This window comes from Peromyscus maniculatus, chromosome 19, assembly GCF_049852395.1.
Source record: "Peromyscus maniculatus bairdii isolate BWxNUB_F1_BW_parent chromosome 19, HU_Pman_BW_mat_3.1, whole genome shotgun sequence".
NCBI lineage: Eukaryota > Metazoa > Chordata > Mammalia > Rodentia > Cricetidae > Peromyscus > Peromyscus maniculatus.
The window spans coordinates 57,260,133-57,277,126 of record NC_134870.1 but is presented as its reverse complement, the minus strand read 5'-3'; the positions used below and the strand labels follow the sequence as shown (position 1 = coordinate 57,277,126).

Genomic DNA, 16,994 nt, shown 5'->3' with positions numbered 1-16,994 from the left:
AATTACCATAGTAACTGCATCCAAATGCATCTTAAGCCTTGTAAGACAATGTGACTATTTTTGCTTTGTAGAAATTAAGACTAAAAGCCTCTTATGTGTGTATGTAGATAGTTACCATTTATGATGCTATGATCCCTTCCTGTGGGTTTAAGTTTCCATCTGATATGACTCCTCATTAGCCTGAAGGGCTCATGGTACATCTTACAGAGCAGCAGAGCTGGTGACTAATTCTTTGTTTTATCAGAAATATCTTCAGTTCTTCATTCTTGAAGGAGATTTTCACTGGATTTAGGACTCTTGGTTGACAGGAATGTTTTTGCAGCTCTTAAAAGATGCCATACAACTGTCTCCTGGATTACCCATTGCTTACTTTTTTAGTTAAAAAACTGTGGCCCTTAAATCTGTGGTGTGTGTGTGTGTGTGTGTGTGTGTGTGTGTGTGTGTGTGTGTGTGTGTGTGTGTTCTTAGCTTATATGGTGCTTGATACACTTCTTTAATCAGTAAATTTGTTTCACTAAATTTTGGGGATTTTCGACAGTTCTTTCAAGCCTATTCTACTTCATTTCACTACATCCCCTTTGGTAATACAATAGACCTCTGATACTGGCCACGTGTCCCTAAATCTGAATCTTCATTTGCTGTTCAAATATTTGTCTTTCTTCTACAGATTGGATAATTATTGTTTATATGTTTACTAATTCACTATTTTTTTTAAAGATAGTGTTTCACTTTGTAGCCCAAGTTGGCCTTGAACTTAGGATCCAACTGCCTCAGCTTCTCAAGTCCTAGAGTTATGAGTGTGCACCATCATGCCCAGATAGTTAATTCAGTATTTTTTCCTACATCATCTCTCCATTTTTCTGTTAAATACATACGGCAGAACTTGTTTGGGGTTTTGCGGATTTCTTTTTCAATGTTTAGATAGGTTTTATAGTTTTAGAATTTCCATTTTTATAATTTTTCTTTTGTTCGTTTTTATTATTTGAGAAGGGAAAGGGGGAGGGTGTCACACATGTAGATGTCAAAGGACACCTTTCAGGAGTCAGTTCTCTCCTTCTACAGTGGGGTTCAGGGACTGAACTTGGATCATCAGGCTGCATGCCAGACACTTTAACCCACTGAGCCATCTGGCTAGTCTTAGAATTTCCTGTCATAAGAGTTTCTGTTTCTTTGCTGAAATTTTTAATTTTTTTAATTGGTTACAAGTATATTTCCTTTATGTCTTTGAACCATAGATAAGGAGCTACTTTGAAGTCAGATTGTTCTGACATCTGGGCCATTCAGAGGGGATCACATTTGTACAAGCATGTTCTAGCAACATTGCATCTATACTTGTTTAGAGTGTAGATACTTTCCCGGAGCAACCAACTTACTTGATCAGATGTACAGTAGTAGATGTAGGTGGTAGTTCAGGACTTCACCTACTCCTGTCTGTGGTCCTTCATTTATACACTAAACTAGTTCTCCAGAGGTAATTAATCTACTTCATAGGACCCAGAAGGTTGGTTTCATATATTATGTGGCAGATCCTGGTATTTGGAAGATATACAGTCATCTGATTATAGTATTTTTCTTTTTAACCTCAGATTGTATTAAAAACACTCCTCCTCTACTTTATATCTGGGAGTTTTTTGGACACATTATGTTTTACAATATCAGTAACTATAAATAACCTTATTTTTCAACCCAATATTACATCTAAGATGCTTTTTTGTTTGTCTCTTAGGAAAAAATGCTGCAAAGGATATAAATTTGTTCTTGGACAGTGTATTCCAGAAGGTATGTAATTAAATAGATGATTTCATCTCCCCTTTTTGTGACTAATCACTAGGGTCTACAAAGTTTGGATGCACATAGAGTGAGTGTTAGCTATAAATACATTATGTATGTCTAGTTATGGATATAATCATAATTTTCTTTTTCAATGATTGGATTCTATGTGGTGTGCTCTGTGTGAACCGCCAACATGCTTAGAGTTTGGATCCATGCTTAGCAAACTGTAGTCTCTTCTCTGGCATCACATACACTAGCTGTAACATGATCCTCTTACTGAACTCTCTACCTGCTCTCCAGTATGAAGCTTCATGCCTCTTTAGAGGAGAGGACTCTAGCAATGCTAACCAAATACACAGCCCAGCCCTAAAATTAGAAAGGTTTCAGGCATGAACTGGTTCTCTGGGCTCGTGATTCAGAGTAAAGAGACAGCAGGCAGATCACTTTGAACAAGATGAACAGATTTTAATTATGTTTTAATGTGCTATTAATAGGATCTTGGGCAAATTACATTTTAAGCCTTTGTTTTTACAGGGAGGTTTTGGTCCCAAGTCATACACATGTTTAAAGAATTTTGCCATATATAAAGTACTTGAGCCGGGGGCTGATTCTTGTATTACTTATTACTGAGTCCTGTAGTCCTTGGTGAATAGTGACTACTGCTGTAGTTATTGATAACTTCCGTAGGCACAGCAGACGTTTAGTGCAGAGACATTCACAGGGGACACAACACAAAGCATCAGTAGACAGAGGCAGGTTCAGGAAAGGACTTGAGCCAGGTCATCATCAAGAAGGCTGCCCAGGGATTAGGTAGGAGAGGAAAATATTCCATGCTGCAAAATATTCCAAGCAAGGTGTTGTCGTGGAAGACTGTCTGAAGAGCAATGGGTTAGTTTGCTTGGGCTGGATTGGGGACAGGGAATGGGGTATGCAAAATAGATCTCTTCACTTTTGCCCTAGAAGCTGTGTCTCTCTAGTGGCCTGGGATCCCTGGCAAGCTAATTCTGTTGCATTATCTTATGGAGCAAAATGTCTCCACTGTCTTGAATTAGATGCCTCCCTCCTGTTTACTGCCATCTTCTACAGAAGATGAAAGAAATTGCTAAACCATAGGTGGAACCATGGGAACCATAGGCTCTTAGGAGATAGATTCACACATGGTTTTCCATGTGCCTTTGGGTCTCTCTGAACTGAGGAGCTCTGTGCTGGTTGATTCTGTGGGTGAGAACCAGGCTGGGGGAAAAATCATGTAAGTTAGAAGAGTTCCATCACACCTCTGATCTTCTCAGTTACCAACTGTATCACTTACATCACAGCTTGGCAAATAGCAAAGAAAATTAGGTTTAGGCCTTATAAACTTCAGATCCTAAGTAAAGATTTTGTTCAACCTGATTAAAACCATATGGATACTAGGTGGCATTTCTCTTAATGTTAGGTATTAAAATCTCAAATGCCTTGGCCAAAATCTAGCCTCCCTCACCTTGAAGACAGCAGCAGCTATGAGTAGTACAAAGAACAGCATATTGCCAGGAAAGCAGGCCCAAACATTGTTGTATAGAACTAAGTCTTTGCTCTGTTGTTTTCCATCTGAATCGTGTTTAATGTTTATTTGTTTTGATCTAAGGGAATGGAACGGTGGTTGTATTCGATATTAATGATATCTTTAGCAAAGAGGTTTCAATCACTCAAGAATGAAAAATAAGGCCAGGGCTGATGGAATAGCCCATTATCCTAGCACTCGGGAGACAGGCAGGAGGATCAAGGGTTTAAGGTCAAGGGGCTGGAGAGATGGCTCAGAGGTTAAACATGTGGACTGTTTCTTCAGGGGATTGGGGGTTTTGTTCCTAGTGGCCACATCAAACAGCTCAGAACCACCTGTAATGCCAGCCCCAGGGGGTCTATATCGCTTTTTTGGCCCCTGTGGGCACCCAAACTCATATGCACATTCCCCATACAGACACATAGGCAGATACATAATTAGAAAACAAATAAAATTGAGTCTTCTGCTTTAAAAAGAGTTCCAGGAAAACCTGGTCTGCAAGACTGAGTTCCAAGCCAATCTAGACTACAGAGAGAAACTGTGACTCAAAGCGGGATGGAGAGTGGATAAGGATCACAAAGTACACATACAGGACTTCAGAAAAGATTTCACGGAGCTGGTCAGTGTGACATGTGTGCACAGACACACCTACATACAGAAACTGATTGTAACTAAGTTGTGTCCTTTAAGACTGGCTCATAAGAATGTTGAGATGCAAGCCCCAATGTCTAGTGAGAGCCACCAGGTTCATGGGATGGTTCAAATCCAAAGGCAAGTTACTGGCAGCATCCCTCTTCAATCAGATTGGTCAGCCTTCCAAACGTTGGACAAGGCTGACCTTCACTATAGAGTATAGCCTGCTTTTCTCAAAGTTGACAAGTTTAAATGTTAATTTCATCCTCAATAGACACAAAAATGAGCTGGACATGGAGGTCACACCTATAAACCCAGCATTTGGGAATTTGGGGGGGCGGGAGGATTGCCTCAGGGCATCTGGGCTACAGAGTGAATTTCTGGGCTACAGTGTAAGACCCTGTCTCAAAAACAAAACAACCAACACAGAAACATCTTAGAATAAATATTTGACTGGGTTTTTGGATATTGAATTTTCAAGTAACCAGGCCACGATACATGAGACCATGATGCTGTGTAAAAACAGCCTAGCCATTTGCCTGAGGAAGCTGCAAAGGAATGATAAAATTTCTCCTTGATATTCTATAATTTAAACACCATGGTATTAAAATTAACAGTGCTTAAATGCTTTAATATGAAGTTAACACATCTTATGACCCACAACATGAAAGGGAGTAAAGAGAGCTATGTATAGATACTTACAGATATTCACAAGAGAAGAAATGAACACTCAGGACAACCATAGGCCTCATTTCCATTACTGGCCCCCCATGGTCATATCTGCTCTTCACAACTGCCTTTCTCCATCATTCATTCCTATTGCTTTTACCCTAATAAATGCCTCCCCTCCCGACTCATAGTTCTTATTACATGATCAGGTGATCCCTATCCTCATTCCTAATGCATCTAAAATATTGATCCTACCTAAACTGTTGTAGTTTTCTGTTGGCTTTAGTCTTGGGTCATAGTATTCATAACCCTAAGACATAACCAAGGGCCCCTCATATTCCATACACACTGGCTTAGCTTCTGCGGACTAACAAAACAATTTCCACTTAGTGTTTAGAACCAGTTGTCTCTGGGCACGGTGACTTCTTTCTTTGGCTCGGGACACAGGCATGCAGAAGCCAGTGCCCTGGCCAGAGCTCAGTGGAATCACTCCTCTCTTTCCTAGAGGGAGCATGCTCCATTTGGAGCTGAGGCAGCTAGGCTGGCAGCGCGTGAGGCCACAGAAGCAGCAGCCCTAAGAGCACAGAGAGAACGTGCAGGTTGGGCGGACAGGGAGATGCGCAGTAAATGCGGCAGAATGTGGTGTGGGTGCAACGGCCCCTATGCATTGCTAGGCTGAGATTCACCTCTAGGTCCCTCAAATTTCAACAAAGCAGATTATATTCGTGGTGCAGATCAGCCTCATTCAACTCAGGGAGGCTTAATAGAAAAAGACTGACTTCCTTTCATGAAGGGGAAACACTGCCAGCTCGCTGTCTATTGGACACTGACTCACAATGCATACATCCTCCTGGGGGATCTTTCACCACACCAAATATTCGGGGACTGTGGCCCAGCTGAGCTGACTTGCTGACTTCCAGACCACGGACAGCAGAAGGAGATTAAAATTTCTAAGCAAACCTGCTGCTGATAGAAAATGCAGGTGTTAAGCATGTCGCTGCCTCCCATTCATACTCTACAGCCTGTGGGTCCACCTGGCCACCTAACTCTGGAATGAAGTTCTCTTGAAGCACACACAGAGCCATCCTCTTAAGTACTTCCTGTGGCCTCTTTACATGGTCACGGTAAGGTTGAGTGGTCAAAATAGAGGACTGCACACCCAAGGTAAGGTCTGGTCCTTTCCAGAAAGTGCTTTCTGACTCCTATTATAAGTGAGATAAGGGAATGTTTGGTTGGCTCAGCAGGTGTGGGATGAGCATCATCTGGGGAGGGAACCATATTGCTAATCCCAGGGGAATCATCCCCTGACAGGTAGGCAAACAGTAGTAATAACTAGGAACAAGGGCCAGACAGGTAGGGAGAGCTTTTCCTAGTCACTGTCACATTTCCTAGACACTGTCCCTCATGTAGCACTTAAGCCTACCATGAAAACACTGTGGTATGAGTATCAGTAGTCTTGTTACTAGTATTTTACAAGAGAGGAGATAGAAATGTCAAGACCCTGCTTGTAATCCCAGCACCGGAGAGGCTGGGACAGAATTTCGCCCCAGGCTATGGCCAGCTTGGGCTCTACATAGCAAGACACTGTGTTTAAACAACAAAACCCCGAGGATCATACTGAGAATGCTCAAGTTGGGCAGGTGAGGAAAGCGGTTGCTCAATAAAAATGGAAGAACATGTGAGTGACAGAGTAGAGCCTTGTGGGTTTTGATGAGACAAACTAGACCGTGTTGGGGGTCAAGAAAGACTTGGCCTTGACAATGTCGCTCGAAAACTGTCTAGAACAGTGATTCTCAACTTTCCTAATGCTGTGACCCTTTCATACAGTTCCTCATGTTGTGGTGACCCCCAACCATAAAATTTTTTTATTGCTACTTCATAACTGTCATTCAGCTACTGTTATGAATCGTAATGTAAGTAGCTGTTATTTCCGATGGTCTTAGGTGACCCCTGTGAAAGGGTTGTCTGACCACCGAAGGTGGAGAACCACTGCTCTAGGCTATCAGTTGCAGAGCACTGAGGAGAAAGGTGGAGGAGCTGGCTGGACTTTATTGGAGGTGAAAACTTGTGTGGAGGTAAGAGGTGTGTCTACGACACAGTACAAAGAAAGAGAGTTGAGGCTTTGGAAGTCTTGGGACTCATAAACGACTGTGAAGTTTGGGAAAGTCTCAAGGGCTATAATGCCAGACCACAAATGCAAGACCAAGCAATGGTTTAAAGCTGGTGAGTGCAGGCTGAATACTTCTTGTCTAAACTGCTCAGGGCCAGAAATACTTCGTGTGTCAGAGTTTTTGGATTGGGAAATATTTGCACAGACTTTACTGTTCTGAGCTTCTGTTATCTAGAAATCTGAAAGACTTCAAAATCCAAAAACACCATGGAGTCCGAATGTTTGAAGTTTTCAGATTAGGGATTCTTTACATATACGGGAAGCCTGGGTTAGCTGAGCAAGGACTGAGCCACACAGAGCTCAACCGTGCAAGGAGGGCCTGGCAGAATTCTATACAGTGCATTTAAAGGTGGAGAATCCTGGTGGCGGTGCTGTTTACACAAGAGTCTCGGAGTCTGAATTAGAATAATGCCAAGAGAAACAGAACCAAGACGAGAGAAAGTAGATACAATATAAAGATAGAAGCTGCATGACCGAGAGTGGGCGGGTTCTGGAAAACAAGCATCAGAAATAGAGGACTGCATAAATCATTACCTTTGCTCCGTTCAAAAGCCTACAAATTGGAAAAGACCTGAGTCTCCAAGATCAAAAGGAAAGAAAGAACAGATATCAGCAACAAAATGTTGGAAGCCAGAGAACAGACCTGGGGGTGGGACGAAGCTTAGGAAAATGGGGAGAATGAAGCCTTAGCCAGCACCAGGGGAGGCTGAGAACAACTGGCTTCATACTAAAACAGACAGGCAAGATCACTGGAAGTAAAAGAGGGGACTGGGAAATGACTACGTTAGGAACGTGCTTGTGGTACAAGCATGAGAAGCTGACTTCAGATTCCCAGTGCCCACATTAAAATGCCAGATGGCATAACATCTGTAACCCCAGGGTTTGCAGGGACAGAGGTAAGTGGGGTCCTGGGGCTCACTGGCCAGCAAGTCTAGCAGATTTGGGGAGCCTTCAAGTTCAGTGAGAGACCCTCTCTCAATAAATGAGGTGGAATGTGACCAAGAAAGATACCCAGTATTGACCATTGGCTTCCACACACATGTACATACAAACACGCAAAAGCAAAAACAGAAAGAAAAGAAGATTTGGCTAAGAGTCAAAGAGATTGCCCTCCCAGATCTTGTTCTGTCTCAGACAGAACACCGACCCTTGCCTGACCAGACAAGGAGAGTCAAGACAGTTCTTCTGAGAAGGTGAAGCACAGGTTTCAGAGACAATCAGAGACAGAGTCCAGGACATTCAGCTCATGCTCACACATTGCCTGTTCAAACACCCAGCCTTCTCTGTTCATTTGAGTTCCAGTGACTTATTCTCAGGCAATGATTTAGAAATGTTATCCTTGGGTATACCAGATGGCTCATGCAAAAGACCTGGCACCAGCATTCTACCCAGGTCACTTATAGTGAGGCCTAGGGCTATACAACCCCATATGCAAAGAGCTATGGTTAATAAATCATAATTAAGCAAGAGAGGCACCAAAGGGTCTCCAGACATTAAAGCAGAAGTCTTCAGAACAAAACATATGAGGAAAAGAGCCTTAGAGAAAACACAGACTTTACATGGAGAACACTTCAAAATACTACCATTTAGCTTGGGGTGGGGTGGGGGACAACACAACATCCATGGGACAGAAACATTCTGTTACTAAAAAGAAACAGGAGAATAAAAAGTTCTTAGAAATTAAGAACATGACACAAAAATTGGAAGATGAAACGAAGGAAATTTCCCAAGAACTAGAGCAAAAATATCAAAGGAATGAAACCTAAGAAGAAAGCATGAGACTGTTAGAGGAACGTCCAGGTACCTAATCATTCCACCCAGAACAGGAGTGGTAAGCATCAGAGATACAAATCCAGAAACTTCTCCAGAACTGGAGGATGGGTTTCCAGATAAAAGCAGCCCTTTGAAGATTGACCTAGTCCCACATATAATAAATACATTATGAAATTTTAGTACACTAGAAGTAAAAGAGAGAAATCCTGAAAATTTTCAAAGGGGAATAAAAACAAATTCATTTGACATAGAAAGATGAGGATTTAGCTGTAGTACGACTGAAGGCTAGGAGACAAGAGAGCAATGCCTTCAAACAATGATGTCAAGTTGTCCAACCTAGTTACATGTTTCCACCATCAGCACCCCTATGTGTTGACAGTAATTTTTACATGTGTGTGAGCTCAACTCAACTTCTTTTGTGGCCTCTTTTGGGAATACACTGGACAGAAGGCTCTACCGAACTGAGAGAGAAAACCAGAAAAGATAAAGTGAATGGCAGAAGGCAGAGGTACCCCTCAAGAGATAATCACATAAATTGTTTTTATTAATATTTTTATTTATTTTACATACTAACCACGGTTTCCCCTCTCTCCTCATCTCCTGTTCCCTCCCCCATCTCCTTTCTACACCCCCACAATCCACTCCTCAGAAAGGGGCAGGCCTCCCATGGGAGTCAACAAAGCCTGGCATATCAAGTTGAGGCAGGACCAAGCTCCTCCCACCTGCATCTGAGAGAGGCATCCCACCATAGGGAGCAGGTTCCAAAAAGCCAGCTCATGAACCAGGGACAGATCCTGATCCCACTGATGGGGCCCCCACAAATAGACCAAGCTACACAACTGTCACCCACATGCAGAGGGCCTAGGTCAGTCCCATGCAGGCTCCCTAGCTGTTGGTCTAGAGTCTGTGAGCTCCCACTAGCTCAGGTCAGCTGTCTCTGTGGGTTTCCCTGTCATGATCTTGACCCCTCCCCCCTTGCTTTTTAATCCCTCCTCCCTTTCTTCAACTGGACTCCCAGAACTCAGGCCAGTGCTTGGCTGTGGATCTCTGCATCTGCTTCCATCAGTTACTGGATGAAAGTTCTCTGATGGCAATTAGAGTAATCACCAGTCTGATTACAGGAGAAGGCCAGTTCAGGCACCGTCTCCATTATTGCTAGTAGTCTTAGCTGGGATCATCCTTGTGGATTCCTGGGAGTTTCCCTGGGATCAGGTTTCTCCCTAACCCCTAAATGGCCCCTTCTATCAAGATATCTCTTTCGCTGCTCTCCTCTGTCCCTCCCCCAACTCGACCCCAGTTTACCCCCTCTATGCCCTGTCCCCGTGGCCTGCCTCAAGTTTATCCAGGAGATCTCATCTATTTCCCCTTCCCTGCTCCCATGTGTCCTCTTAGAGTCCTCCTTGTTACCTAGTTTCTCTAGGACTGTGGATTGTAGCCTAGTTATCATTTGCTTTACATCTACTATCCACTTATGAGTGAGTACATACCGTGTCTTAATGGGAAGAAATCAGAATGTTCCATCACGGGTGTCCACCCTTTTGACAGTGTAACATGATGTCATTTACAAATGTATTAGGTTATATTCATAATTATCCAGGGACACATGTGGCCTATGTGGGGACTGAAGGTTGGACATACCTGTTTGGGGGAACCTCCCCAAGATTAATTCACTAATATATCCAAACACCTCAGACATTTTAAGAGATTTCCAAAATTATCTCTGGGGATAAATTAGTTACAGCATTGAGGAACCTGAGTTGTGTGGATCAAAAGTTAAGTCTCGAAGGATGACAATAACTGATTAACAGAGAAGATTTGATAGGAAGAATTTCTGGGGGGACATTGAGTTTAAAAAGCCAAAGGAAAACAGTAAGTACCACAGAGATAAAAAGTGTAGGCAGTGGCTACCAGCTCTGCCCAGGGGAGCAAAGACCAGTTCAGACTTGCAAGCTCAGAGGGAGAGTATCTATCTGTGCTGCCTAGATTTATGTTAACTTGACACAAGCTAGAGTCATCAGAGAGGAGGGAGCCTCAGATGGGAAAATGCCTCCATAAGACTGGGCTGTAAGCAAGCCTGGAGGACATTTTCTTAATTAGTGATTGATGTGGGAGGGTCCAGTCTATCATGGGTGCTTACCACCCTGGGCTGGTGGTCCTGGTTTCTATAAAAAAGCAGGCTGAGCAAGCGATAAGAAACAAGCCAATAAGCAGCACTCCTTCACGGCTTCTGCATCAGTTCCTGCCTTCAGATTCCTGCCCTATTTGAGTTCTGGTCCTGACTTCCTTTGATGATGAACTGTGATGTGGAAGTGTAAGCCAAATAAACCCTTTGCTCCCCAAGTTGCTTTGTGGTTTCTTGACAGCTATAATAGTAACTCTGACTACAACCATATCTCTGGATGCAGCCTAGACATCTGAGGCACTAGACAGTCAGGATTGTTGCTCTGAACTCCAAGAACATGACCCATGGATCTGGAACCCATGAAATGGGATATAACGCAGCCGATTCTGCAGCTGGCAGGAACACTACTCACTGGCACTTCCTACCACTCTTGAGACACTCTGCTAGTGTGAGGAAGGAGGAGGGAGACAGAGATGAGACTCCCATGAAAAGGAAGTCCAGGCAGCAAGCAGACTCGCCCAGCCCCCCTTCCTCCTTCAAGCTCCCTGTCTTGGTGTTTCTATGTGCGCATCTTGACTGTGCTCCTCCCCTTCCCCAGAGTCCCTTAACCACAGTGCCTAATGGGCCAGTGGCTACCAAAATAAAACCGTCCAAAGACCCAAGTCAAAAAGTAGCACATGGAATAGGAGGTAGGGCAGGTTTGGAATCATTAGCAACCCCCAAACATACACCAGGGTCACCGGGGTTATCTTAATTCTGGGGAAGCAAAAAAAAGGGGGGGGTCTCCCAAAAGATAAATGGTCAGAGTCCATGTCTAAACTCAGCAGATAACAGCTTTCGTAATGTCACTGTTTTGCAAACACTGAAATCTTATTCAACTAAAATTCCAAAGAATTGCTGACTAAATGGGGAAAGAAGTGTGTCCTTCAAGGGGTGCGGGGAGGTGATGAAGACGCTGAACACATCTCTTGCACAACCGGAAGTCAACAGGGAGTGCTTGAAAGAGAGACGTGAGGTGAGCTGGCCATTGTGAGATGCAGAGGTGAATATGAGAAACACACCTCACCGGAAGGGGTGGAAGTGACGCCCCAGGGAAGCAGGGGTAGAAGGGGGCACTGGGACGGTGGCTTCTCAAAGCAAGCCTTGCTGGGTGCCACAGTTGGCATTAAGTCCTTTAGGCCAGCACTCTGCCTTTCCTCCTCTCTCTGGTTGCTGCCCAGTGATGGTAAGCACTGGTAGGAAAGGGTCACTCACCACCCATGCCGAGACCTGGCTCTCAAGCCAAAGGAACCTAGAGTTTCATTGAGAAAATCCTATCTAGCCAAAAACAGTTTCCAAGGCTGGTCAGAAGCCATGCAGGCAGAGCAGACCTGGACTCATCCTTGTAGGGAGGAGTGCTTCATAAGGGCAGTTTTAGCTCATCATGAGACAGACACGGCCCTTGTCACGCTAACCCAGCTTGCATCAGGAGCTGACAGCCCACCTGTCTGGCCTCATATATACCAGAGCAGAGCAGAGCCAGGCTCGCTCTCTGTCCAAGGAGACTGCATCTGTCAGCACCTGAGGAGAGCAGCAGTGATAAATGAGATGTTGAGTCTGGGTTGGGAGCAACTGCTGAGCCGGAGCTACTGACTCAGAGCCAAAGGCCCTTCAAGAGGTGCATTAAACACCAGTTCGTTAAAACCCCGGGGGAGCACATGCCCTAATTCTTTGGGTAATAGCAAACTTACTCCAGGTTGCGTGGGATTCAGGCTGATAAGACATTTGTAGCTATTCAAATGTGTACAAGTCGTCTTCTCCGAATGCAGGATCAGTCCTCCCGTGAGCTCACCTTTTACACTTGCTCCTGCCAGCACTGGCTCTGAAAAATCCTCACAACTCCAAAGTATCTCTGCTACTTCTCAGAGCCTGCCTAACCCCAAGGTCTTCCTCTCATAGTATAACACTCGACTCTCACCAGCTCTGGACTGTCTTGACAAACTGCTGGAAGGAATACACTCTCTGTGTCATTAGGAGGAAAGGGTAAAACAGATCCCAGTGATGCTGCAGAGCCTGGCTGCCTAAACATCTTGGTGCTCTGGATAGTGGACGAAAATGGAAGGCTGATATGGTGACCTAAGGAAGAAAATCCAAGTGACATTTGCTTTTGGTCACATAAATACCCTGCATTTAGCTAGGCGGCGGTTGCACACACCTTTAATCCCAGCACTCAGAGGCAGAGTCAGGCGGATCTCTGTGAGTTTGAGGCCAGCCTGGGCTACCAAGTGAGTTCCAGGAAAGGCGCAAAGCTACACAGAGAAACCCTGTCTTGAAAAACTAAAAAAAAAAACAACAAAAAACAAAAAACAAAAAAACAAAAACTGCATTAAACTGTCCATTGTGGCACTCTCAGAAACTTGGAAAGAGTTAATAGCTCTACGAAGGGAGCCAATCACACTTCACATTTAACCCTTAGCACAGAGCAGCCCCCGACGTCTGTTCCAGGCTAGGGCTGGGTCACCCAGTGCATGCTGAGGCTGATGTGAGTGCTCTCTTCTCTTTCAGATTATGACATCTGTGCCCAAGCTCCCTGTGAACAGCAATGCACGGATAACTTCGGCCGGGTGCTGTGCACTTGTTACCCAGGATACCGATATGACCGAGAGAGACACCAAAAGCGGGAGAAGCCATACTGCCTGGGTGCGTAGGAAATGCATTTCCAGCTCCTGGGGACATGCTGTGTTCAGATACCCCTGCCCTTTGCTGCATTTGCTGCTGCTGCAGCAGGACCAGGTCAGAGGAGCTGCTGTAAGCTCTGACTCCTCCCCTGAAGTCTTTGTACTTGTGGGATGGAGTGGTGTTTGGTTTTAGCCTGCGGAGCAATAGCTTTCATCATGTTTATCAAAACAAATAATGTACAAAGATGTCTTCAGGAGGTGGAATTAGTCAGAGCCTAACGGAGAGGAGAGGTAAGAGCTAGAAAAAAAAAAGGAAGAGTGTCCCACGTAAACAAGAATGGTGTAAGGCAGGTCAGAAGCCAGATGTGGCGGCATACACCTTTAACTCTAACACTTAAAGGGAGGCAGAGGCAGGAAGATCTCACTGAGTTCGAGGCCAGCCTAGTCTACATATTGAGTTCCAGGACAGCCAGGTTTACAGAGAGAGACCCTATCTCAAGAAAAGAAAAAAATCAGAAATGTAAAAACACAGAACAAAATGAGGATTGGCAGCCCTGGAGTTCAAGCAGGACAACAGAAGTACTGGTATGTCGAGCAGGTGGGAAGCAGTTTGAAGAAAGCGGAGGCCAACTGCCTGGACTACAGCTGAGCAAACAGTCCAGCCACCCTCAGTGGGTACCAGCCTGTTTCTTGTGTCCCCATTGACTGGGGTTTTCTACCATTCCCTTCTAAGAAGGCTTCAGACTTATCTCAGGAGATTGTCTATTTCCAAGTGTGATCATTCTGTGGCTAACCTGGGTCTTGGCCTCCTTTCCAGTGAGACAAACCAAGCAGTAGACCCAGGAATGTGCCTTTTCACAAATGACACTAAGTGACTGACAGGTTTAGTGAGGTTCAAGAATCAGAAGATGGACTGAGATGGTCAATAGACTCAAGTGGGAATTAGCAAAGAGCCTTTGATAAACAGCTCTTCCCCTCTGTCCGCTAGGGCTCTGCGGAGAAGCTTTTGGGAAAGGGTCTATCCATGGGCCTTCTGCAGCCTCCCAACAGAATCTGGAAATAGTATCGCACACTAACAAAGGATGCGGCCAACACAATTAAATAAATAGAGCAGGAGCCCACGACACCACCTACATAGAGCAGGGGATGTCCCCAGTGGCTCAGTGCCACGCAAGGAGGCTAATATTTCAGTGTCCAATAGCTACTTCAACCTCCTGTTTTCTTTTGTTGACCACTGGAGCTTGGGTTCAACAAAGAGTACCCCCAAAGCACAATAGCTCCATACTTAACATTATGACAGGGTCCCCTGTAAGCAGGCTTCAGTTGGGACCCCCAGCCTCTAGATGACCGTGTGTAGTGCCAGGGGAACACCCACATTGCCATGCTCTCCCTGGCACCCTCAGCTCCTGTCAGAGCGAGGGCTTTGGCAGCTTGCCCAGGGAGCATTGGGAAGCTGTCAGTCTCCTGAATTTCGGGACTGGGCTCTGCCTGCCACATGTGTAGAGTCTGAGGTGGTGTCTTCATGCAGTGAACAGGAAATGGAATACAGCCTTCTCCCTTTTCCTGTGGCAAGAAACATTTTGTTTCCACCCCATGCCACGGGGAACTGAGTCAGTGATGTACACAGTCCATGCGGACTCTCTTGGGGTCCCTTCTTTGATGATCTCATGGCTCATTTCCAGGGCTCACCAGGGGGCAGCTTGGGTCAGTGCGGAGCAGGGGCTGTCTGGGGAAACCTCTCTCCAGGAGGCCCATCCTACTATTTACTTTTGTTAGAAGTAGCTTTTTCCAGTTGCTGCCATGTCTCTTAACTGGGAAGAGACCATTCCTAAGTGACCCTCGGGTCACCAGCGTGCTGTTTGGAACCTCCCATTATAAAGGGGGATTAAGCCTCAGCACACCAAGCTACCCACAGAAGTCAGCTGTGTTGCTGGCATTTTGTTTTCTCTTCCATGGAGCCCTAGGGAATGCTTAGGGCTGGCCTCATTGTCATGCTCTATGGGTGAGTGAGCCTCTGAGGCACCAAGCCACAGGACAGACACCCCCACTCTAGGTCTCTGATGACAGGCACATGGCCCAAAGTTAAGGCTTCCTGTATGGCCCCACGTTCCTGGAACTTCACTTTATTCCACATTTCTCTGGTTCCGGTCTAGAAGTTTCGCTTGCTCATGTCAACAGAGGGGTCAGGTGTGTGGCTGTGTTGAAATTGTTCTATTGCATTTGATCCAAACCAGATATTGACGAATGTGCCAGCAGCAACACCACTCTGTGTGCACACATCTGTATCAACACCGTGGGCAGCTACCACTGTGGGTGCCGCGAAGGCTACGTCCTTGAGGACGATGGGAAGACCTGCACCAGGGGAGACAAGTACCCCAACGACACTGGTAAGCAGGACAAGCATGGCAGCCCTAACTGTGTGCACGTTTCTATTTGATGTTATATAGAGCGTCGGTTTGACAATTACATATACATAGCAATGAAACTATGTCTTACATGTTTATAGGATTTTATATTCTGTAACTGTAGCTTATATCTATAATGCATATTGCACATTTATATGTAAAATGACATTCCATGTAATATCTTATGGTATGTACACATGATATATAATAATACATATTATAATATGTAAAATGCAATTAGGTATAATCTACAGTCCACATTGTGTAATTATATATAGTACACATTATTTTTATATCATATATGCATTATTTATCCCATGTTCTATATTTATGTGTAGTACATATTATACATAACGTGTAAATTATAGGTACTTGGAAGCCCAGCCACTTCTCTGGTGACCCTGTGCAGGATGGGACACTTACAAGTGGGACCTAGGTGACAACCCAAGATCAAACTGATTCTGAGGAGAGCTGTCGGGAGCAGTGTCTGTGGCAAGTGTTGCAGGCTGGCATGCGCTGGAGAGAGGTGGTATGCCTGTGGAGAAGCAGTAGCGCTTGGCTGTGTGTTTCCAGGCATCTAGAGTGAACAGGAAAGAGGCCAGATGGACTATGTTCTCTCAAAGAAAATATGCCGAAATGTGTATTTGAATAATTTCCACATATGGCCCCAGTCTATTTCAACACAGCCCAAAATGCAGTCCATATCGTGTGCCCATCTGTGAACTAGCTGGTTGGTTTATGATCAGATAAAAACAGAAAATGAGAGTGTGAACGAATTTTTTTACACCAATTTGACAGAGGACATTTATTTAAATTCCAAATGGTATGCTTGTGTCTCGTGTATAATCTTTTGAGCAACTCACTTTGTATCAGTCCACGGTCAGTTACAAAATTTCTCCCATCTGGAGCTTCAGCATGGAGCTGGGAGGCTGCTGGACATGAACATGGCAGCCTGATTCAGCCAAGATGGCTGGCCCCTGGAGCATGGGATCAGCCTGCCTGCTGGGTTACTTCTTTGAGTTTGAAGGAAAAGAAAAAGAAGGGAGTAAAAGAGAAAGAAAAGAACTCCCAGATTGGTGGGCAAATGCTTATAACATTCACTTGCAAAGTAACTCTGATATCTCTGCCAAATGCCAAGCTAGTCATTAAAATTTGGAATTTTAGCCTGTGGGGACCATGTCAGTCACCTGCCAGCTGGAATGAACTTGGTGGTGAAATAGTTTTCACTATCAGTGTTGGCCCAACACATTCC

General features: G+C 44.7%; 1 protein-coding gene across 6 annotated transcripts in view; it reads left to right on the top strand.

The window, feature by feature from the left end:
- The window catches only part of Ccbe1 (collagen and calcium binding EGF domains 1), a 261,885-nt gene that overhangs the window by 207,692 nt on the left and 37,199 nt on the right, over positions 1–16,994 (top strand). For all 6 annotated transcript variants that reach the window (XM_042263829.2, XM_076555391.1, XM_006970060.4 and 3 more), the window contains exons 3-5: positions 1,727–1,779; positions 13,225–13,359; positions 15,572–15,724. In XM_042263829.2, coding sequence (XP_042119763.1) covers positions 1,727–1,779; positions 13,225–13,359; positions 15,572–15,724 — 341 coding nt within the window. The remainder of the gene's footprint in view (positions 1–1,726; positions 1,780–13,224; positions 13,360–15,571; positions 15,725–16,994) is intronic.